The 23,621-nt window shown below is 44.7% G+C and overlaps 1 protein-coding gene across 2 annotated transcripts in view; it reads right to left on the reverse strand.

Moving 5' to 3' along the window:
- The window catches only part of TNR (tenascin R), a 486,177-nt gene that overhangs the window by 36,857 nt on the left and 425,699 nt on the right, over nucleotides 1-23,621 (reverse strand). For both annotated transcript variants that reach the window (XM_027975894.3, XM_027975895.2), the window contains 9 exons: nucleotides 22,462-22,551; nucleotides 21,155-21,418; nucleotides 20,034-20,303; nucleotides 18,732-18,851; nucleotides 17,504-17,650; nucleotides 11,867-11,986; nucleotides 8,874-9,017; nucleotides 8,083-8,213; nucleotides 7,120-7,252 (listed from right to left, as the gene is read on the reverse strand). In XM_027975894.3, coding sequence (XP_027831695.1) covers nucleotides 7,120-7,252; nucleotides 8,083-8,213; nucleotides 8,874-9,017; nucleotides 11,867-11,986; nucleotides 17,504-17,650; nucleotides 18,732-18,851; nucleotides 20,034-20,303; nucleotides 21,155-21,418; nucleotides 22,462-22,551 — 1,419 coding nt within the window. The remainder of the gene's footprint in view (nucleotides 1-7,119; nucleotides 7,253-8,082; nucleotides 8,214-8,873; nucleotides 9,018-11,866; nucleotides 11,987-17,503; nucleotides 17,651-18,731; nucleotides 18,852-20,033; nucleotides 20,304-21,154; nucleotides 21,419-22,461; nucleotides 22,552-23,621) is intronic.

Here is a 23,621-nt window from a genome sequence, read left to right on the forward strand (position 1 = left end):
AATAGCCAGGCATGGAAGCAACCTAAATGTCCATCAATGGAGGAATGGAGAAAGAAGGTATGGGAGACATATATCTACCTCGAATGGAATATTATTAAGCCATAAAAAAGGACAAAATAATGCCATTTGCAGTGACATGGATGGGCTAGAGATTGTCATGTTGAGTGAAGTAAGTCAGACAAAGACAAATATCATATGATATCGCTTATATGTGGAATCCAAAAAAATAGTATCAATGAACATATTTACAAAACAGAAAGAGAGTCTCAGATATAGAAAACAAACTTATGGTTAACAAGGGGGAGAGGAGAGGGATGAATTTGGAGATTGGGATTGACGTATACACACTATGTGTGTTAGTCACTCAGTTGTGTCTGACTCTTTGCAATCCTATGGACTGTATCCCACCAGGCTCCTCTGTCCATGGGATTTCCCAGGCAAGAACGCTGGAGTGGGTTAGAATACTGGAATGGGTTGCCATTTGATAACTAATAAGAACTAATAATAATAGCACAGGGAACTCTACTCAATATTCTGTAATGACCTCTATGGGAAAAGAATCTAAGAGTGGATATATGTATATGTATAAATGATTTGCTTTGCTGCATAGCAGAAACTAACACAACACTGTAAATCAATTGCACTCCAATAAAAGTTAATTAAAAATATTATCAAAACTTTATGGTCACTGTGTCCACCGTGTCTTCATTTTGTCCAGAGCCTGTCATCATGTACACTATAAAATTTACTGTGTCAGTTGCTTTGAATCTTAAAGAAAGTACTGACATGCAAATGACTCTGTAAGCTCTGTGTAATTCATTTGAGGAAATCTGCATGTGAGGTGGCAGAAAGAGCCTGCAATCAGAGAGACACGTGCATCATACTCTGTATGCAGTCCCTCTTCGTATGGGCTGTCCCTGCAAGGGGTACTGAAAGTCTCCTCCTGCAGCTTTTTCATCAGAACCCCCCCTTCCCGGGCTCTGCACCTGGGATTTATCTGTTCCTCTCAACCACCATTTATTATGTCAGCTATGTGCCCAGCTTTGTGTGAGGTGATGTCTTGTGCATTGCTTCTGTCCCTGGATTGTCACTATGCCACTGGTCATTTCAGTGGGTTTGGGATGCATCAGTGATTGAGATTTAAATTTGAGCGTTCCAGGGAAACTCTGTGAAAACTTCTAGACATAGACCCCTCTTTGCCATGTACCACTGTGGTTGTAGTGGTAAGTCCGTCTCTGGTTCCCCAAACTGCATGGAACAACTTGGGGAGTAATTACACTGATGTTACAGGCAAGTGGGCTCTTCAGTGCTCTCCTTTCCAGGAGGGTTACTGGTCATCCTGTGGGGGCTCAGTGTCAACTGAAGTCTCACAAAAAGAACAAACACCTAAATACACTGTGATGGTCCCTCTGTGCTGTGCCCGGAACAAAGCCACTACCCTGGGCTCTGTCCCAGATTTCCACAAATTGTCAACCCTCTGTTTACTGGACCTTACTGGGCCCCCAGCTGGATTTGGGATTCTAGACTCAAACTATTGCACACCCTTTGGCGGTGACTTCATCTAACAGAGGCTAGCGGAGGGCACGGAATCTGGCATGCTCTTACAATCCAGGCGGATAAGGAGCAAGGCACAGCTGCAAGATACTGCAGAAACCCCAGGCGTATTGTCATCCTGCCCAGCACCACTAGCTGTGGTGTTACTAGGATGGGAATTGAAAGCTCATACTACACTGAGCAAGCAGTGAAACCCATGCATTTGGGGAATGAAATAAGTAGTTTAGACCTAATAAATATGCAGATCAGGGGCTTTGTTTATGTTTCTGTCATCTGTGTCCTTTTTAGCAGAAGGAAAATTTTAATTCAGTGAAAAGCTCCAATCCCTGGGTCTTGGGGGTGGTGGCTTGAGAAGGGAAACCCTGGAGGACCCTTTAATTAACCTGTGAACGTGCAGGGAAGGGCTTGAGCAAGATGGTGACACCTTGGTTCTGAGGTAAGACACCTCTAGAAAGTCATGGAGCTTGAGCTTACTTGACTTCAGCCCCATGAAAGAGATCAAGTGTCCTCCAAATTCTGTTCGTCAAAGACGCCATGTTGGATACATGTCTTCATTGAGTCACCAAGGTTTATTTTCATGTTTTAATTAAAAATCGTTTTTCTGATTATCATGCTCATTGTCAACACTTTGAAAGATATTGAAAAGCATTAAAAGGAAGGAAAAGGGAGACTCAGTCATAATTTCACCACCCTATGGAATCACTAGTGATATTTGGGTGTATTTGAGCCAGTGCCCGGCTTTGTCTTTCAGATCAAGTCTAGTTGGGGAGGTGGAGAAGGCAACGGCACCCCACTCCAGCACTCTTGCTTGGAAAATCCCATGGAAGGAGCCTGGTGGGGTGCAGTCCATGGGGTCGCTAGAAGTTGGACACGACTGAGCGACTTCACTTTCACTTTTCACTTTCATGCGTTGGAGAAGGAAATGGCAACCCACTCCAGTGTTCTTGCCTGGAGAATCCCAGGGATGGGGGAGCCTGATGGGCTACTGTCTATGGGGTCGCACAGAGTCGGACACGACTGAAGCGACTTAGCAGCAGCAGCAGCAGCAGTGGGGGAGACACCTGGGTAGATGGGCGACTTTCTGTCACCTCTCTCCAGTGATGGGAGGATGGGCTCTGGGGGTGGACAGGAATCCAGTCGCCCTGGTGCTCTGAGATGACAGCAGAAGTGTGTCTACGGATAATGAACATGCCTTCACTTGCCCCTGCTGGCTAGATGGTAAAGAATCAGTCTGCCGATGCAGGAGCTGCAAGAACTGTGGGTTTGATCCCTGGGTCAGCAAGATCCCCTGGAGAAGGAAATGGCGACCCACTCCAGTATTCTTGCCTGGAGAATCCCATGGACAGAGGAGCCTGGCTACCGTCCATGGGTTTGCAAAGAATTGGACACGACTGAGCAACTAACAGTACGCTTGCCCCACATGGTGTACAGCCGCCCTCCTCTAAATATGGGGAGAGGGAGGGTACAGTCTGGACAGGGCAGCACCGCATAACAGACTGCAGAGAGGCACCCTGGAAAGTGGCAGGAAGGGTTGTTAACAACACAGACCACAGAGCTAGCACACCTGGGGTCAATCCCAGCTGTCCTACCTGAGAGCTATGGGATCTTGGGTGAGTTACCTTATCTCTCTTTGGCCCAGTTTCCATATCTGTAAATAAGGATACTAGAACATACCTCATAGACTGCCATGAGGATTAAGTTAGAATACATAATACTGTTATAACAGTGCCTGTCAAACAGCCCTCAAATATCAGGTGTTAGTTTATTTCCTATCTTACACATTAGATCAACCTTACCCCTTACGGTGGGGTTCCCTGGTGACTCAGTAACGATTCTGCCTGCGATGCAGGAGACTTGGGTTCTATCCCTGGATTAGGAACACCCCCTGGAGAAGGGAATGGCAACCCACTCCAGTCTTCCTGCCTGGAGAATTCCATGGACAGAGGAGTGTGTAGACTGCAGTCCATGGGGTTGCAAAGAGTCAGACATGACTGAGTGACTAACAATTTCACTTCACTTTTCATCCTTTAAGGGTATTTCCAGTATCTTCTGCTGATATTGGGTTAGCCAAAAAGTTCATTTAGGTTTTTCTGTACAATGAGATGGAAAAACCTGAAGAAACTTTATGACCAACCCAATACTTAGATGAAGGAAGGCAGAAGGGATGCTGGATTTAGAAGTGGAAGACCTTGGTTTAAGTTCTGACCCAGCACTTACTACCATGTAAGTCATTTGATTTCCAGGCACCTAAGTTTCATCATCTGAGGTGAATGGGGATAATAAGACCTTTCTTACCAGTTGTTGTAAAAGAATGGGTTGCTACCATAGAAATGCAGAAGTACTTTGTGGATGGAGAACCGTACGCTTCATACTGGGGCTTTATTTGTGTGGGTTTTACAGGCAGCAGAGGCAGGAAGGAGGGAAGGACAAGCTCTGCTGGAAAAACCTTTGCAGAAAATCTGCACACAAGCCTGCTCTCTTACTTGGTGCATTTAGTTGGTGCAGGAGGACCAGGAATTTGTGCTGCTGGTTCCTATGGTTGCCTCGGTAGCAAGAGGTTCCTGGCAGGGGTATGGCAGTGGGGGAAGGCAGGAGTTCAGTTCAGTTCAGTTGCTCAGTCATGTCTGACTCTTTGCGACCCCATGAATCGCAGCACGCCAGGCCTCCCTGTCCATCACCAACTCTCGGAGTTCACTCAGTCTCACGTCCATCGAGTCCGTGATGCCATCCAGCCATCTCATCCTGGGTCGTCCCCTTCTCCTCTTGCCCCCAATCCCTCCCAGATTCAGAGTCTTTTCAAATGAGTCAACTCTTCGCATGAGGCGTCCAAAGTACTGGAGCTTCAGCTTTAGTATCATTCCTTCCAAAGAAATCCCAGGCTTGATCTCCTTCAGAATGGACTGGTTGGATCTCCTTGCAGTCCAAGGGACTCTCAAGAGTCTTCTCCAACACCACAGTTCAAAAGCATCAATTCTTCGGCGCTCAGCCTTCTTCACAGTCCAACTTTCACATCCATACATGATCACAGGAAAAACCATAGCCTTGACTAGACGGACCTCAGTCGGCAAAGTAATGTCTCTGCTTTTGAATATGCTATCTACGTTGGTCATAACTTTTCTTCCAAGGAGTAAGCGTCTTTTAATTTCATGGCTGCAGTCACTATCTGCAGTGATTTTGGAGCCCCCCAAAATAAACTCTGACACTGCTTCTACTGTTTCCCCATCTATTTCCCATGAAGTGATGGGACTGGATGCCATGATCTTCATTTTCTGAATGTTGAGCTTTAAGCCAACTTTTTCGCTCTCCTCTTTCACTTTCATCAACAGGCTTTTTAGCTTCTCTTCACTTTCTGCCATAAGGGTGGTGTCATCTGCACATCTGAGGTTATTGATATTTCTCCCGGCAGTCTTGATTCCAGCTTGTGTTTCTTCCAGTCCAGCATTTCTCATGATGTACTCTGCATATAAGTTAAATAAGCAGGGTGACAATATACATCCTTGACGTACTCCTTTTCCTATTTGGAACCAGTCTGTTGTTCCATGTCCAGTTCTAACTGTTGCTTCCTGACCTGCATACAGGTTTCTCAAGAGGCAGGTCAGGTGTTCTGGTATTCCCATCTCTTTCAGAATTGTCCACAGTTTCTTGTGATCCACACAGTCAAAGGCTTTGGCATAGTCAATAAAGCAGAAATAGATGTTTTTCTGGAACTCTCTTGCTTTTTCCATGATCCAGCAGATGTTGGCAATTTGATCTCTGGTTCCTCTGCCTTTTCTAAAACCAGTTTGAACATCAGGGAGTTCACGGTTCACGTATTGCTGAAGTCTGGCTTGGAGAATTTTGAGCATTACTTTACTAGCATGTGAGATGAGTGCAATTGTCCGTTAGTTTGAGCATTCTTTGGCATTGCCTTTCTTTGGAATTAGAATGAAAACTGACCCTTTCCAGTCCTGTGGCCACTGCTGAGTTTTCCAAACTTGCTGGCATATTGAGTGCAGCACTTTCACAGCATCATCTTTCAGGATTTGAAACAGCTCAACTGGAATTCCATCACCTCCACTAGCTTTATTCATAGTGATGCTTTCTAAGGCCCACTTGACTTCACATTCCAAGATGTCTGGCTCTAGATTAGTGATCACATCATCATGATTATCTGGGTCATGAAGATCTTTTTCGTACAGTTCTTCTGTGTATTCTTGCCACCTCTTCTTAATGTCTTCTGCTTCTGTTAGGTCCATACCATTTCTGTCCTTTATCGAGCCCATCTTTGCATGAAATGTTCCCTTGGTATCTCTAATTTTCTTGAAGAGATCTCTAGTCTTTCCCATTTTGTTGTTTTCCTCTATTTCTTTGCATTGATGGCTGAAGAAGGCTTTCTTATCTCTTCTTACTGTTCTTTGGAACTCTGCATTCAGATGCTTGTATCTTTCCTTTTCTCCTTTGCTTTTCACCTCTCTTCTTTTCACAGCTACAACTACTACTGCGGGCAGGAATCCCTCAGAATAATGGAGTAGCCATCATGGTCAACAAGAGTCCAAAATGCAGTACTTGGATGCAATCTCAAAAATGACAGAATGATCTCTGTTCATCTCCAAGGCAAACCATTCAATATCATAGTTATCCAAGTCTATGCCCCAACCAGTAATGCTGAAGAAACTGAAGTTGAACGGTTTTATGAAGACCTACAAGATCTTTTAGAACTAACACTCGAAAAAGATGTGCTTTTCATTATAGGGGACTGGAATGCAAAAGTAGGAAGTCAAGAAACACCTGGAGTAACAGGCAAATTTGGCCTTGGAATGCAGAATGAAGCAGGACAAAGACTAATAGAGTTTTGCCAAGAAAATGCACTGGTCATAGCAAACACCCTCTTCCAACAACACAAGAGAAGACTCTACACATGGACATCACCAGATGGTCAACACCGAAATCACTGATTCTATTCTTTTCAGCCAAAGATGGAGAAGCTCTATACAGTCAACAAAAACAAGACCGGGAGCTGACTGTGGCTCAGATCATGAACTCCTTATTGCCAAATTCAGACTTAAATTGAAGAAAGTAGGGAAAACTGCTAGATCATTCAGGTATGATCTAAATCAAATCCCTTATGATTATACAGTGGAACTGAGAAATAGATTTAAGGGCCTAGATCTGATAGACAGAGTGCCTGATGAACTATGGAATGAGGTTCGTGACATTGTACAGGAGACAGGGATCAAGACCATCCCCATGGAAAAGAAATGCAAAAAAGCAAAATGGCTATCTTGGGAGGCCTTACAAATAGCTGTGAAGAGAAGAGAGGTGAAAAGCAAAGGAGAAAAGGAAAGATATAGGCATCTGAATGCAGAGTTCCAAAGAATACCAAGTAGAGATAAGAAAGCCTTCTTCAGCGATCAATGCAAAGGGGGGAAGGCAGGAGTAGGGGAAAATAATTATTTTCCTTTGCAAGAAGAGGCAATTGAGTTTCTCTGATGGGCTCCTCCCTGGCCAAGTCTCAGCAGAGGCTGCTGAGGAGCCCAGCGCTATGTAGGGGAGGAGGAGACGGCAGGGTGGAGGTACCCCTCTCACCTGTGGCAAAGGCGGTGGAGGTGATGCTGCTCCGCTCCATGTCCTGGGCTGCCTGTAGAAGCACCGTGTAGTCTGTGCTCTCCAACAGGCCCTCAAGTCGGATCCACGTGTCCTCCGCGTCCACAATCAGCTCCTGCAGGATGAACCAGGGGAGGGAGGTGAAGGATGGAGGGGATCAGGGAAGGGAAGTCCTGACCCCGTGGTCACTATTACTGTGACCATTTTTATTCTGCATCACATAAGGAGAAGATGTTCCAATAAGCAGAGAGAACATGTCCTATGTGGGACTGACGCCAGCTCCCCTCCCATGGATGCGCGCTGGACAAGTTTAGCTGTGGGTTATTGAGCTCTGTGGTTTTCAGATCACACGGGGTCTCCTGGAGGTGTGATGAAGGAGGAACCTAGGCCTCCCTCTTCCACACCCGCAGACTAGCTCTATTGAAACCTATTCTGTTTATTTGGTTTCTGAATATGATTTCACTTTACAAAAAAAAAAAAAAAGGATTCCACCATTAACAAACATTTGACAACCAGTGCTATAGGTGGCCTGTTTCAACTACCACCTAAAACAGAAATTTGTGATCTCTTTACTTTGGGCTGTATAGATGGAGCCTTTACCGTGCTTTTCGAGAGGCACATGAGACTGTTGAATTTGGTATCCCGCTCATGTTTGCATGGCCCTGTTACTGAAAATTCATTCCAACACTATGTACGTATTAATTGGCTTGGAAGCTGGTATTGGCAGCATCAACCACAACCGAGTGAGGTTGCAGGGTAGATGCCCCTGTTACCTAGAGCAGAAACTGAGGCTCAGAGAGGTTGAGTGTTTTGCCTAAACTTGCACAGAGACTAACACTCAAATGTCTGGCTTGCAGATGAGTGCTCTTTCCTCAACAGCCTGCTATGTATCTGTAATGGCAAACTTGGTTTACTCCCTGTGGGTTGCTTCCAGAAAAATCTCACCTTGCGGCTTCCATCAGTGGATTTGTAGGTCAAGATGTAGTTTTCAATCTCTGCTCTGGGAGGCTGCCAGGAGATCAGGGCACTTTGTCTGGTGACTTCACTAGCTGTCAGATTTGCAGGAGCATCCAGGACTGCATAGAAGAGAAAATGTGAGGAGTGGGCACCCCTCCAGCTCCTCCCTCTTTGATGCCAGGCATGTGGACCAATTTGTCTATCTATGTGATCGCTGGGCTGCTCACATGGTGACCCCAGTTCTCGTTTGGACAGGAGCATAAGGGACACTCCTGGGCAGAAGGTAATCCTTCAGCGTCATGATCATTCCTGAAGCTATCCCCTCTTCCCTCACCTGGTCCCCTGGGCCTGGATGTGGCATCGTCCAGTCTGAAATCATGACCTTGTTAAACTTTTATGTCTGTGAGTTCACTCTTGAATTTACATCATTCCCACATGTATAATTTTGTCTACTGTCCTCCTGGCCATGACTGCACCTGGCAATTCTCTCCCAGATATTAAGCCCTTTAGTATCCATCAGACTTTAATGGGCCAGATGCATTGCCAGTACTGGCCTCTCTTGACCTGGTTCTACTGCTCTCAGCCAGACTCAGGAAGAGAGTTGCAGCCCACTCTCACTGGCGTTTGGGCTGCAGTTAACTAAAATAAGAATACCTCATAACTGCATTGTCCAAAACCTATAGACTCTAATCTAGTCTAGCCCTTGGAAACTGATCATTTTCAGGATCCATAAAGGCCTCCCGGGATATTGACATGGAGCTGACCACTCAAGTACTCACGGGTAGAGAAGTTGGTACTGACGGTACCACTGGTGAGAGGCCCGCTGGTGGCATACATGGTGACAGTGTAGTGGGTCCTAGGAAGCAGGTCAACAAGCTGGAATTCCTCACTGTCCCCATCAACCAGGATGGTCTCTCCAGCAACTAAAATCAGATGGATATGGATAAGGATTCAACAAGACTATTCAAACGCACTGTTAGAGTATTTTGGAAAAAGTCCTTTAGAGGTTATTTAATTTGGCATTAAATTCCATACAAAGCTCCCCTCTCATCTTGTTTTTCATCATAATTGAGAAATTATTTGGAGGCCAGATAGTCTTTCATATAACATCTACTTGGGTCTCTGGAGTTAGAATAAACCAAATCTCTTGTTTCATGACCACTTCCTGCTTTTCACTATTCCTAATCAGGTTTTCTCTCCTCTAGACTAAGAGCATTCAGCCCAACCCCCATTACATGTATGAAAGTGAAAGAAAGTGAAAGTGAAGTCGCTTAGTCATGTCTGACTCTTTGCAACCCCATAGACTATAGCCTGCCAGGCTCCTCCGTCCATGGGATTTTCCAGGCAAGAATACTGGAGTGGGCTGCCATTTCCATCTCCAGAGGACCTTATGAGATGATTCTAAAACTGTCACATTCCTGGCCACTTTTCTCTAAACAAGGAACTGTTTATCAGTGTCCCTGCTGAAATGCAAAACTCAGAAGAGGACAGAGAACAATAATTGAGATGAGCTGACAACGAAAGAAACAGGTTAAGACTCTGCTTTTATTTGTGCCAAGTATGTATATTAATCCTGGTCCTAGGATATTGTTATCATAGGCTGAGATTAAAAATCATCAAAGATCATGTTTAAAACCCCTCCCAAGCTTACCTTGTGTAGTTGATTTTTTGCGCCCATGGGAAGGGATTTGCATTCATTTCTACTGCATTTTTCCTTGTTGACTGAGTGTGGGGCTACCACTGCAGTTTACTAAAATATATCTGAATTTGGATTCTAACAATCACAGTTTTGTTTGAAACATAAATTTTGTGTTCATATCTTTTCTATATTCATTCAAGCTGTTGATAAAACTGTTCATTAGATCAAGGCCAAGCCTCTTATTGCGTCTTGAGAATACTTCTGAGTCATTCAGCATTTAATAGAGTTTACTGGGCACTTCTCCAAACAATGGCAGGGCTGAAGTTTCATTTTTTTGTCGTCTAATGACATAGAAAAGCATGCAAACAAGTTAAAATCTAAACTAGCCCTTTGAAAGAGCTCATATAATGGCTCTATCTTTTTAATCTCCTTTGCAACATGGTGCCAATAGTCAGTGCTCCAGCCGCATCAACTATGGCAGTTCCTGAGACTCTCCAAGCTTTCTCTCTAAATGCACCACAGGCTGCTCTTTTTCTTGGAGTTCACGTCTTTTTCTTTTTCTCTTTTTCTCAGATCTAAGATCTGCCTTCTTTCTTCCCTTCCACACCCTCACTCCAAATCATAGTGGCCCATCAGGTGTGGCAGACTGGTATTTTGTACTTGCCCACATCATGACGCTGCCCACATTGGGTTGTAACTCGTTACTTGTCTGCATCCTTACTAGAAGTGAATTTTTCGAAGATAAGAACTCGTGTTTTGCTTTGAATCATTGTAGTCTCAGAGAGTGCATGGCGCTTTGGAGGAAAAGCAAAAGTAGTTGTTGAATGAATGGAAATTGCTATGCTGGAACTGTGCTTCATATCTGTGAGCAGGTGCATCTGACTGCCTTAAGGGAATAATGAGAGCTTTGATCTAGGAGATTGTGTTGGAACTGAGACTTAAAGGATGAGTTTAGTAGGTAGATAAGTGGGGAAAGAGTTTCCTGGTACAGGAAAGAACATGTGCAAATGCATGTTGGCTTGAGAAGGCAGGTGAGAATTTAGAAATGCAGGGTCGTAATGTGTAGGGAGGGGTGGTAGGGTTGATGTGGCTTGCGCATGCACACAGCAGGGCTAGGATGTATCCACAGTAATGATGATGTTCATTCTCCGGGGAGGGTCAGTCATTTGATCAGCTGTAACTCCAAATGTGATCCACCATGCAGTTTTCCGTCTAAATGGGAGGTGGGCATTCTAATGCCTTGCTGAGGTACTGATGTGCTAGCAGATTTCCCAGTGAGAAAAAGGGGGCAAAAAGTGGTTTGGGCAAAACTCATACTTTGCAAACCTGTGCTGGTATGTAGTAATCATTAATTCCTTTCCAATTTATTTAATAGTCTGTTTTGGTTTCTACTTTCCCAAGCTTTGACAATCAGTTTACTTTGCAGCTTACAGAATTGACTTAATCTGTCATTTTTGAAAATCAAGACATCTGCCTGCCTTCTGTCTTCTGGTATCTTTGTTCTCTGGATTCCTGCCTATAACCCACAATATTCTATGAGCACATGTATAATTTAGACAGAGAAATAATTTCCTAGGCCTAGACACTTGAACTACTCAATAGCATTCTGCTTTGGGCTTCTCTGTTCAACTTCAAATAGCATTAAGGTGAGTAAGTACGGCAAAGAAGACATTAAAACTCAAGATCTCATGTTGGCTCAACCTTTGGGGTTGGATACGGGTAGAGAAGATCAAAGCGACAGAAAAATTTAGTAGTTCTGAATCCTCTGTCACTTGTTATCATGGATGGTCCTTTAGCATTTTCCTCACTTTGTAAAATATCTAGAAAAGTCATCTTTCCTGCCCATAGCATTCTGGGGCAAATTCTGAGTTTTGTCTTTCAAATGCCACTTCTGTTTCTGTATTGGTTACATGCCCTTTTTGTACTTTTTAGATTTAACTTCGCAACTCCCATAGTTGATACAGTTCACAGAGTTTGGGGGCTATCTTGAGGGCTTTATGCTGAAATTAAAGCAGGGAAAATTTTTAAATTTTCTTTCAGATTAAAAAGATTTAAAAAAAATTTTCATCCTGGTCTTCAGCCCCAATCCCCACCGTTCCCACCTGCCTAATGCATTGACCTGCAGACACCCACCTGCAAAGTGGGTGAGAACAATGACGTAGTTCTCCACTTCGCTCACAGGCGCCTTCCACTGCAGCAGGGCTTCGGTTGGGGTGATGTTGGTAGCAGTCAGATCCGCAGGATTGTCCATGGCTGAAACAACATAGGAAAATACCAGGTAGAGGTAAGAGGAACTGCAGTGTGGAAGAGGAGAGAACTATCTCCTGTAGTTTCACCTAGAATGCATATCTGCTGCTGTGTGACACAAAATAATGAAGTGAATGAAGACCTCTTTTCTTTCTCCCCTTCTGATTCCATCAGCCCCTTCCCCTTCTCCCATTTCTCCTTCCTTTCAAGCACCCAGCACTCCCTTAATTATTCTCAGATCTTTTTTTTTAATCGATTCATTAACTTCTTATGTGCAGAGCAGTCGGGTGTTATGGGGGAGTCTAAGGTATGACTCTTGTGCTTTAGACATTTAAACCTAGATAGAGAAACTAAGAACACATCAAAACTGTTATATTCTTGTAGCTGATGAGCTAATATGTTTTCCAGGCTCTTTTTACTTGCATAAATGTTGATAGAAGGGGCATGCCATGTGAAACAGTCTCTGTTGATGAACTGCAGGAAGTGTGGTAGGAGTTCCATGAAGTCAGGGAGTAACCCCAGCACCTAGAACTTAGACATTGCTCAGTAAATACTTGTGGAATGAAGAATGGGACTCAGGTTGCCTTTAAAGTCATATCTGTTCATTGAACTCTTGCTTTGCTACTCACAAGGCTGACTCTGTACTGAGTCCTGGGCTCTTTTTTTGGCATAGAGAGTCAAGGGACTTGGTCCAGGCTTAAAGCCAGGAGTGCCTGTTGAGGAACCGAGTTTGTTCATCATAGCACCATATTCTTATTCGCACTTGCACATGGGGTTTACTTGCTTCAGTCATGTCTGACTCTTTGCGACACTATGGACTGTAGCCAACCAGACTCCTCTGTCCATGGGATTCTCCAGGCAAGAATACTGGAGTGGGTGGCCATTTCCTTCTCCAAGGGACCTTTCCGACCCAGGGATCGAACCCTCATCTCTTACAGTGCAGGTGGATTCTTTACTGCTCCTGTTCCCTGCCTCATTTCCTTACTGCACCTCTCTTTCATAAAGTTGGGATTCATCTTAGAAATTCAGGTTATTACAGTAGTTTAGGTATCAGCTCAACCTATGTGTCATGTATTTTAATTTTGGGGACCCAGATATACTATTAATCTCTCCCTCTTCTCTAACTGGAGGCTCTTATTGCTTGTCTATGTCATTTATTTCAAAGAAACAACCATTTACAATTTTAACATCTGAATTGTGTCCATAATCTATGCCTTGAACTTCAAATGCAACCTTCCAAAAAGAAACAAAGAAGAAAAATCTTAAGAGACTACATTTAGCTTGACCTCTCTGAGACCTAACATGAGACCGTGAGGAGTAATCATTGTCAAAAGTTACAAAATCATAGACCTCACTCTAAAGCAACAGCAACAGCAAAAGAACAAAATAAAACATTTCTGTGAGTAATCTAGATGTTGGGAGTTGCCAAAATAGCTCTGCCTGAACTTGAAGGAGGGAAGCTGGGTCAGTGCACTATTGAATATATGATTTAGAAATACTTGCTTATGACCAAGAACTCAAGGAATGAGTGTTTGACCTAAGTTGTTCTCTTATACTTTTGGGTTTGGAGCCTCGTGAAGTCCACTTTATTGTCCTCACTGAGAAAAACCCTAATTTCTTTAATGTGACTTTCTAAGACGTAAAGGAATGGACGAGGAGGGTTTCTTTACACTCACTGGGAACAAAATAAAATGGACTGGAATGGGTGATTTTAACTCAGATGACCATTATATCTACTACCGCAGGCAGAAATCCCTCAGAAGAAAGGGAGTAGCCATCATGGTCAACAAAAGAGTCTGAAATGCAATACTTGGATGCAATCTCAAAAATGACAGAATGATCTCTGTTCATCTCCAAGGCAAACCATTCAACATCACAGTTATCCAAGTCTATGCCCCAACCAGTAATGCTGAAGAAACTGAAGTTGAACGGTTTTATGAAGACCTACAAGATCTTTTAGAACTAACACTCGAAAAAGATGTGCTTTTCATTATAGGGGACTGGAATGCAAAAGTAGGAAGTCAAGAAACACCTGGAGTAACAGGCAAATTTGGCCTTGGAATGCAGAATGAAGCAGGACAAAGACTAATAGAGTTTTGCCAAGAAAATGCACTGGTCATAGCAAACACCCTCTTCCAACAACACAAGAGAAGACTCTACACATGGACATCACCAGATGGTCAACACCGAAATCAGATTGATTCTATTCTTTTCAGCCAAAGATGGAGAAGCTCTATACAGTCAACAAAAACAAGACCGGGAGCGGACTGTGGCTCAGATCATGAAATCCTTATTGCCAAATTCAGACTTAAATTGAAGAAAGTAGGGAAAACCACTAGACCATTCAGGTATGACCTAAATCAAATCCCTTATGATTATACAGTGGAAGTGAGAAATAGATTTAAGGGCCTAGATCTGATAGATAGAGTGCCTGATGAACTATGGAATGAGGTTTGTGACATTGTACAGGAGACAGGGATCAAGACCATCCCCATGGAAAAGAAATGCAAAAAAGCAAAATGGCTGTCTGGGGAGGCCTTACAAATAGCTGTGAAGAGAAGAGAGGTGAAAAGCAAAGGAGAAAAGGAAATATATAGGCATCTAACTGCAGAATTCCAAAGAATAGCAGGAAGAGATAAGAAAGCCTTCCTCAGCAATCAATGCAAAGAAATAGAGGAAAACAACAGATTGGGAAAGACTAGAGATCTCTTCAAGAAAATTAGAGATACCAAGGGAACATTTCATGCAAAGATGGGCTCGATAAAGGACAGAAATGGTCTGGACCTAACAGAAGCAGAAGATATTAAGAAGAGGTGGCAAGAATACACAGAAGAACTGTACAAAAAAGATCTTCATGACCCAGATAGTCATGATGATGTGATCACTAATCTAGAACCAGACATCTTGGAATGTGAAGTCAAGTGGGCCTTAGAAAGCATCACTATGAATAAAGCTAGTGGAGGTGATGGAATTCCAGTTGAGCTGTTTCAAATCCTGAAAGATGATGCTGTGAAAGTGCTGCACTCAATATGCCAGCAAGTTTGGAAAACTCAGCAGTGGCCACAGGACTGGAAAGGGTCAGTTTTCATTCTAATTCCAAAGAAAGGCAATGCCAAAGAATGCTCAAACTAACGCACAATTGCACTCATCTCACATGCTAGTAAAGTAATGCTCAAAATTCCCCAAGACAGGCTTCAGCAATACATGAACTGTGAACTCCCTGATGTTCAAGCTGGTTTTAGAAAAGGCAGAGGAACCAGAGATCAAATTGCCAACATCTGCTGGATCATGGAAAAAGCAAGAGAGTTCCAGAAAAACATCTATTTATGCTTTATTGATTATGCCAAAGCCTTTGACTGTGTGGATCACAATAAACTGTGGAAAATTCTGAAAGAGATGGGAATACCAGAACACCTGACCTGCCTCTTGAGAAATCTGTATGCAGGTCAGGAAGCAATAGTTAGAACTGGACATGGAACAACAGACTGGTTCCAAATAGGAAAAGGAGTACGTCAAGGCTGTATATTGTCACTCTGCTTATTGAACTTATGTGCAGAGCACATCATGAGAAACGCTGGACTGGAAGAAACACAAGCTGGAATCAAGATTGCCGGGAGAAATATCAATAACCTCAGATATGCAGATGACACCACCCTTATGGCAGAAAGTGAAGAGAGGCTAAAAGGGCTCTTGAAGAAAGTGAAAGAGGAGAGGGAAAAATTTGGCCTAAAGCTCAACATTCAGAAAACGAAGATCATGGCATCCGGTCCCATCACTTCATGGGAAATAGATGTGGAAACAGCGGAAACAGTGTCAGAGTTTATTTTGGGGGGCTCCAAAATCACCGCAGATGGTGACTGCAGCCATGAAATTAAAAGACACTTACTCCTTGGAAGGAAAGTTATGACCAACCTAGATAGCATATTCAAAAGCAGAGACATTACTTTGCTGACTAAGGTCCGTCTAGTCAAGGCTATGGTTTTTGCTGTGGTCATGTATCAGATGTGAGAGTTGGACTGTGAAGAAGGCTGAGTGCTGAAGAATTGATGCTTTTGAACTGTAGTGTTGGAGAAGACTCTTGCCAGTCCCTTGGACTGCAAGGAGATCCAACCAGTCCATTCTGAAGGAGATCAGCCCTGGGATTTCTTTGGAAGGAATGATGCTAAAGCTGAAACTCCAGTACTCTGGCCACCTCATGAGAAGTGTTGACTCATTGGAAAAAACTCAGATGCTGGGAGGGATTGGGGGCAGGAGGAGAAGGGGACGACCGAGGATGAGATGGCTGGATGGCATCACGGACTCGATGCACGTGAGTCTGAGTGAACTCCGGGAGATGGTGATGAACAGGGAGGCCTGGCGTGCTGTGATTCATGGGGTTGCAAAGAGTCGGACATGACTGAGCGACTGAATTGACTAACTGACTGAACTGGGCATCCCTTCAGGTCAACATGTATTGATACTTTTATGGTCATAGATATCTTGATTTGAGGGGTAAGACTGAACCCAAAACATGGCTGTGCTATATGTAGTCACAGGCAAGGAAGGACGGTAGGGAAGATGGGAACATCCTGTGATGTCTTCAGATGAATAACTTTTTGAGTTTCTGAAGGAATATTTCTTTGGCCATGGTCTTAGAGATGCTCCTTCTGGGCTAGTGAGCGTATCTACAAGAGCAGCCAGGAATTCCAAGTTGCTCTCATTCACGAAGTATTGTTCATTCCCCGAGGGAAGTAAACAGCCTCAGGAAATCCAGGTGTTCTCTTAACGAGGCAAGCTGGATGCCCTCCTGTGTGCTGGGTCAGTGCCCTACTGAGTATATGCTTCAATATACAGGAACTATATCGTCACTGAGCCTTGCGTCTGGGGTTGGAACCAAAAACTTTCACTGCTCCCTCTTATGTTTTCTGTGGAAAACCTGTCCTAGTTCTGCGTGATGAGCTGGCTGAGGAGTCGGAAAAGAAGGGCAGCGTAGGGGCTGTCGGAGCCCTGTTCTCAAGCCCATCATTTTTTCCAGAGAAAAGCACCTCCTTCCTCCTCCCTGGATGATAAAGCAAAAGCAAGTGCAGCTACTTGGTGGTTCTGGTCATGTAGAACAAGGGGTTTCATGATTCCAAGGGTCGTTACTGGAATAACAGACTCCTTTTGTTTTTTCTCTAAGGTAAAGTTTCCCTGTCAGAGTCTTTTAAAAATTAGATGGGATGAATCACATGTCTGTTCTGGAATTTACTTCTGTCACAAGTCTTTGGAGGGTTACTTTTCATATTGGAAATGCCATGAAAATGTCTGACCTAAACCGTTACGACTCTTGGAGGGTGACTCTCTAAACTCCTAGTATTACAGAGGAGCTCCAAGGGAGGAACTTTGCAAATTGCTTCAAATTGTGAGTCCAAGGAACACCCTGGAGGGCAACCTCCCATCCCCAACCGAGAACCAGTGTCCTCTGAGCTAGCCAGGATAACTGCTGTTGGTCCCAGGTCCTCAGCTGGGGTCCCACACTGGCCCTCCACGGGGAGATGTGCCCACCTGTGTGCACAAGAGTGCAGATCCGCTCACTCTCCTCCCTTCCCCGCACACTGTTGAGGCTGATTTCATATTCCGTAGCTGGGTATAGCTTGGTGATGGTGAATTCTGTCACCGTGTTGGGCACCACTGAGCTGTCCAGTCGTCCCACTAAGTAAGAGCAGAAGCCACAGGTCAAGTTCCATGGATCTCACATCAAGGCAGCTCATGATACAGGCTCTCCCATGGGCACTTTGTCATGCAGGCCCGATAGATGAGCACAAGGGTCAGCACCCAGTTGGGAGAGAGGGGGCTGGGAATGTTGGAATTTGAAGATACCTTGCATGCTGAGCCCACCCCCATAATGTATAGGATCCTAAGAACAAAGGGGGAAAAATCTATTAGGTGATTTTCTAACAAGCTGGTCTTCAAGTAGTATAGAAAGCATGGCTGCAGACTGGCCCATGCAGCCCAGAGATCCGGAAAATTATGCCCCCAACTCACTGGAAGTAAGCATACCCTCTACTTCCTTAATAATTCCACATGCAGCAGCAAGAGCTGACAGGAGGCAAGTGAGGTCTGGCCCTATTTCTTCTGACTCATAACTTGGATGGAGCAGCAGTAACAGGACCACCATCACGGTAGTTCCCGCCATATGACTGTGGTATCTTCAGGCACCCCCAGGGGGTTTAGTCTTGGACTTGAATTCTCTCAGTAGTGTCCTACTTTTTGCAACTTCTCTCGTGGCTTAGTCGGTAGAGTCGGGAAGATCCCTGGAGAAGGAAATGGCACCCCACTCCAGTATCCTTGCCTGGAGAATCCCATGGACGGAGGAGCTTGGTAGGCTACAGTCCACGGGGGTCGCAAAGAGTCGGACACGACTGAGCAACTTCACTTTCACTTTAATTCTCTCGGAAAGGTGCATGTGACCCTGGCTCTTGGCAGATTCTTTTAGAGTTCTTTGTTTCTCACTACACTGTCTGGATAGTGGTGACTGATTACCAGGTTCACTCTACCTGTAAAGGGCCTGCTTCCTGTGTGAATATAATCAAGCCTTTTGTGAGAGGAGCTGGTATGTTCTGGGTTCCTCGGCTACTTCTCATTACCCACTCTCATTCTGATGGAGGGTGCTATAGAGGAGGAAATTGCAGGCAGGGGGGTGATATCCCCTGGGATATGCTAGTTCTGCCATAATAGTCTTCATCCAGTTCCAAATTCTATTCATCTTTGAGAAATCAAGTAACTGTATTACCTTGTGTTGGCCGATAGGATACTCGGTAGTAATCAAAAGATGCAACGGGAGGGCTCCAGGAGACCATAACTGAGTCCTTGGTCACATTGCTAATTGTGATGTCTTTGGGAGGATCAATTCCTACAAGGATCCAGGTGGTCGTGGGGAAAAGACAGAAAGCATAATATGAGAAACAATTTCCCAGTTTTGGTTTTATGTGGACCAAGAGCTATTGGTGTCTCAGAGGCAATCAAGACCTTACTTTATACTAAGGCAACCTTAAAACCGTGATCAGGCTCAAGTATCACTTGAAAGCTCATAGATATGGCCGGAGCCATGCACCTAGAGAGTATTTTAACAACATGAACTCAAGCTGTCAAGGTCTATGCCTCTGTAGCGACTCTTACCTGTCTGAAGGCCAACTGGAAAATATCCTTCAAGTTTGTTGTTTTGTTTTGAACTAGGAGTAATGGTCATTTTCTTTGGGGCAGCTTCTTTTGAACAAACCCAACTCTCTCTTTCTCTTTTTTGTATCAACCACCTTTGGTCAATTTGGAAAAATTGCTATTGACTGTACAGGGATTTCAGAGTACAAGTCTAGAACAAATCCACTTTCCTAAACTGTTTTTTTATTTATACTGTATGCTCTATTTTTTTTTTTTTTTTTTTACTACTGGCAGGTTACAGGGCCAAAACCAGCCGAGTGTTTAATCCACTTGTTCAATTTTTGTATATAAGAAATCACTCAAACACACATGTTCTCACCCACATCACACTCGTATTTGTGACTGTATGTAAGAAGGATGAGATGCAAGTGATTCAGTGCATCTCAGAGTGCCTGTGTTTTTCAGACAACATGCAGATCAACCCCATTCTCAGAGTACCAGGTCCCTATATAGTTGCATGCCAGTCTCATATGATTCTGGGGAAACATCATTCACAAATTGAACTGACTGGGCAGTCAAGAGATGGTTCTCCAGAAGAGGAACAGATGTCTCCTCACTGTAGAAGGGTGTCCTCTTGGATGCTAGCTCTCTCCAGAATTTTCTTCTAAGTTGATAGAAGGAGGACCTCTGGATCAATGCATTAAAGCCCTGGCCTCCTTAAGACATCAAGTCCATCCTATCTTCTAAGTGGAAGCTTCCTGTCTTATACATTTTGTGCAGCCCTGGAAGAGGTGACTGTTTAAGAACAACTCATACATAGACCCTCTCTGAATAAACAAGGTAGTCCCCTACTCCTTGGGTGTTTCTCTTTGTAAATTTCATAAAGGTCACCGTGGGAATCCCCATTATCACCTGCTGCCAAATCCTCCAGCCCCACCTGTGGTGATGGAGCCCACGATGGGCTCAGAGGTCACTGTGCCATGGACTGCCACCAGATTCACAATGTACTCGGTAGCTGGCTGCAGGCCCATCAGGACAGCATGCCTCTTGGTGGCATCCAGGGAGACCTCCATCATTTCTTCCTCTTCATCCCGGGGGCTGTAGTTGAGAATGAGTCTGTCTGCTGGAGGGGATGGGTCACTCCAGGTGATGTTCACACTGGAGGAGGTCACGTGAGAAAAGTGCAAATGGGAGATGGGGCGGAAGCCTGAAAACAGAGGAAATGAATGGTTCTGAAATCCACATAAACTGGTGGCGCCCCTGGGGTAGAGGAGATATCTAACCAAAGAAATCTGCTTTCCCTGTTAGTAAGGACTACACCTGTACTTGTTAACCAGAGTGCCCACATCCTCACTCTGCTATCTCATCCACTCTCCTTTCTCCAAGCCAGATACTGAAAACTGAATGCCCTCAGCAGTATAAAAACAGCATCACCTCTGTGAATTATTCATAATACTGATGGAGGACTTAAAACTTCTATCCTGGAAGGAATTGAACATGATCCCATGGACCCTCTGAATGCCCACTGACTTAGTGCAGGCAGAAAATGAACAGAATTAACTATTCTGACCAGCCTATAGGAAACCAGACATAATTTCAGGCACCCAGGTAGCCTTGTTCATCTCTCCCCTTCACCTCCAGCCATTCTCTCTTAGGCTTCCCAGATGACTCAGTGGTAAAGGGTCTGCCTGCCAATGCAGGAGACACACAGGAGATACAGGTTCAGTCCCTGGGTTGGAAAGATCCCCTAGGGTAGGAAACGGCAACCAACTCCAGTATTCTTGCCTGTAAAATTTCATGAACAGAGGAGCCTGTTGGGCTACAGTTCATGGGGTTGTAAAGAGTCAGACACAACTGAGTGACTGACCACACACATGCACATTCTTTCTTGAGGTACTTATTAATGTCTTCTCTGTCCCTTCTTTTTCTCCCTTTCTCTAGAATTCTTCCTTTCTTTAGAGGCAATGGGGTGTTGGAAGAGTGGGTTGCCTAGATGATCTTCTCATCCTAAGACCCACTGATCCCTGAACCCAGTTGAGATTTCTGCTGCCCGGGTACCTGTGAAGGCATCCACGGTGGACTCCAGGCTCTGCTGCCGGCCCCTCTCGGCTGTGATTGAAATGATGTACTCTGCCCCGGGCTCTAGATCTGTCAATGTATACGAGGTCCTGTCCTTGGGCACGGTGACTTCAGAGGCGATCCCAGAGGATGGCGTAAAGGTAATTCGGTAGTGGTCAATGGGGCCGCTGGCCTTGGTCCAGATGAGGGAGATGGAGGTTTCCGAGGAGGCTGTCACCATGAGGTCTCGAGGACTGTCGAGTTCTGTAGATCAAAATAAGCAGCCTATTTTACGTAAGTTCCACACGAGGGCCAGTATTTATTGGAATTAGGCCCCCAGTGGATTTCTAAGCTATCAGCGGGTCTGCTGACCATGAAGATTGGCTTGTCATTACTGATACTAATCTCACACTTTGTTAAGCACCTTCCCTTTGAAAGATGGCCAGGGGCTTGGCATATAGATGAATAATCTGCAGGAAGGCATTAGTAACTCAAGACACCCACCTGTGGGACAAAGCTGGCTGCTGATTTTTAAGCTCTCCATTTTCTCCCAGCCTTTCTCAGTAAGTGAACCAGGGCAAAACAGGTGCTACCATCAAGTACAGATATGCTGCTCCTGGCAACCATAACTACCTCTGTTCCTGGTGACATTCTGACTGACCTGGCCACAGGTGTGTAGGCAACAAGATCTGAGGACTCCTGGGGACCCATGTCTTGAGGTTCTCTAGAGAGGTTGTCTGTGCTCGACAACCTTGGGACAGGGATTGGTTCAGAATTCCCAGCCCAGCCCAGCCTGCTACCAGTTACTAAAATGACTTTGGAATTTGCCTGGGATTTGAAACCAAAATTGTTGAATCCAGAATAGCAACAGTCTCAGTGGACTTCTTTCTCCAAGCTCAAATGGGTTGTTTCCAAGTCTAGACCTTCAGCCTGTGGTCTTTCTGAAGGTTCTGTCCTGTGGGGTGAAAAGTATCACATTCTGCATGCTGTGAGACGATCTAGAAGGAACTATGACTTGCTACAACACTGGCTTTTATGGGGCTTTACACCTCTGCTCTGCACAACAGTGGGCAACCCTTCAGACCATTGGGTGCCAAGTGTGAGAGGAGGGTGGGACTCCATCCTGCATGTCAGATGTCAGAGGGTAGGCACAGGGAATCAGAGAGCTACAAGTAGATGGTGTTGTTAGGCCAATAATCCTCACCCAGGGACCTGTTCGCTAGGGGGAATTGCCATCTGACCAGTCCTTGGTGTCCCTCAGGTCACAGAGTGTCCTGGGCTCTTTCCACACCAGTCTTCCTACTCACCAGTCCTGGCATTCATGGTGGCTGGTACACTTTGCTGTGAGTTCATGACGGCGGATATTCCAATTCCATACTCAGTGCCAGGCACCAGATCTGTTGGTAGATGCGGAAACAAATGTTATCCCATGTATGTCAGGGATGGGGAAGGCTGAATTGGGATGGGGTGGAGCAAATGACCTTAGGCTCCTGTTCAGATATTGCATTTAATTCCCTCCTAGCTTTATCCATTTGCATTGCATGTGCACACAGTCATGTCTGACTCCTTGTGACCCCATGGACTTAGCTTGCCTGGATCCTCTGTCCATGCGATTTTCCAGGCAAGAATACTGGAGTGGGTTACCATTTCCTCATTTTACCTATTAGGAAATCCTAATTTCACCACGTAGGAAATCCACACCAAGTCAAGAGGATGAACTGGTCAGTGCACAGCTTCCTTTTTGCTGCCAGTCTCCTTGGGAGGGCAGTGGGGCTGTCCTGGTCATGACCTTCAGAACTGTGCTCTGCTGTGGAAGTCTTCTTGAGGTGCTTAGAGTCTCAGGTTGGCTACAACTGGTGAGGGGATTTCTTGTTTACACTGAATTGGGGGAGTGTATAATTGAGGACTATATGGATATAAGTTTGTAAAGCATTTGTTGAATGTTGTGGATGAAGAACAAGCTGTACCTGTTATAGACAGGGACTAAGGCCATATGAGGATGTCTGCCTCCTTTCTGGGGAGCAACTGTAGATGGACTGTCTCACTGAGCACAAGGCTGTTGGGTCTTTAATATAAGGGCATGTAGTGCCCTGTAGTAGCTACCAGGGCACTTCAATGTGAGAATGACTTCTGGGGGACCTAGGGAGCTGGAGAAAATAGAAAAAAACTTCCCAACTACAGAGGGAAATTCTTTAGGATTCGATACAAAGGATCACTGGGGATCTCCCAGAATATCTAGAATTATCTGGGGTGTCTCCCTATCCTCTTACCTACATTCATTTTCCATTCAACCAGTTTGATGGATCTATTAATTTCCTATTTATGTTGCAACAAATTACCACAGGCTAGTGGTTCAAAACAATACATCTATTATTTTACAGTTCAGGAGTTTGGCAGGGCAGTGTTCTTTCTGGGAAAGAATTTATTTCTTTACCATTTCTAGCTTCTACAGGTTGCCTGCATCCCT

Source organism: Ovis aries, chromosome 12, assembly GCF_016772045.2.
Source record: "Ovis aries strain OAR_USU_Benz2616 breed Rambouillet chromosome 12, ARS-UI_Ramb_v3.0, whole genome shotgun sequence".
Lineage (NCBI taxonomy): Eukaryota > Metazoa > Chordata > Mammalia > Artiodactyla > Bovidae > Ovis > Ovis aries.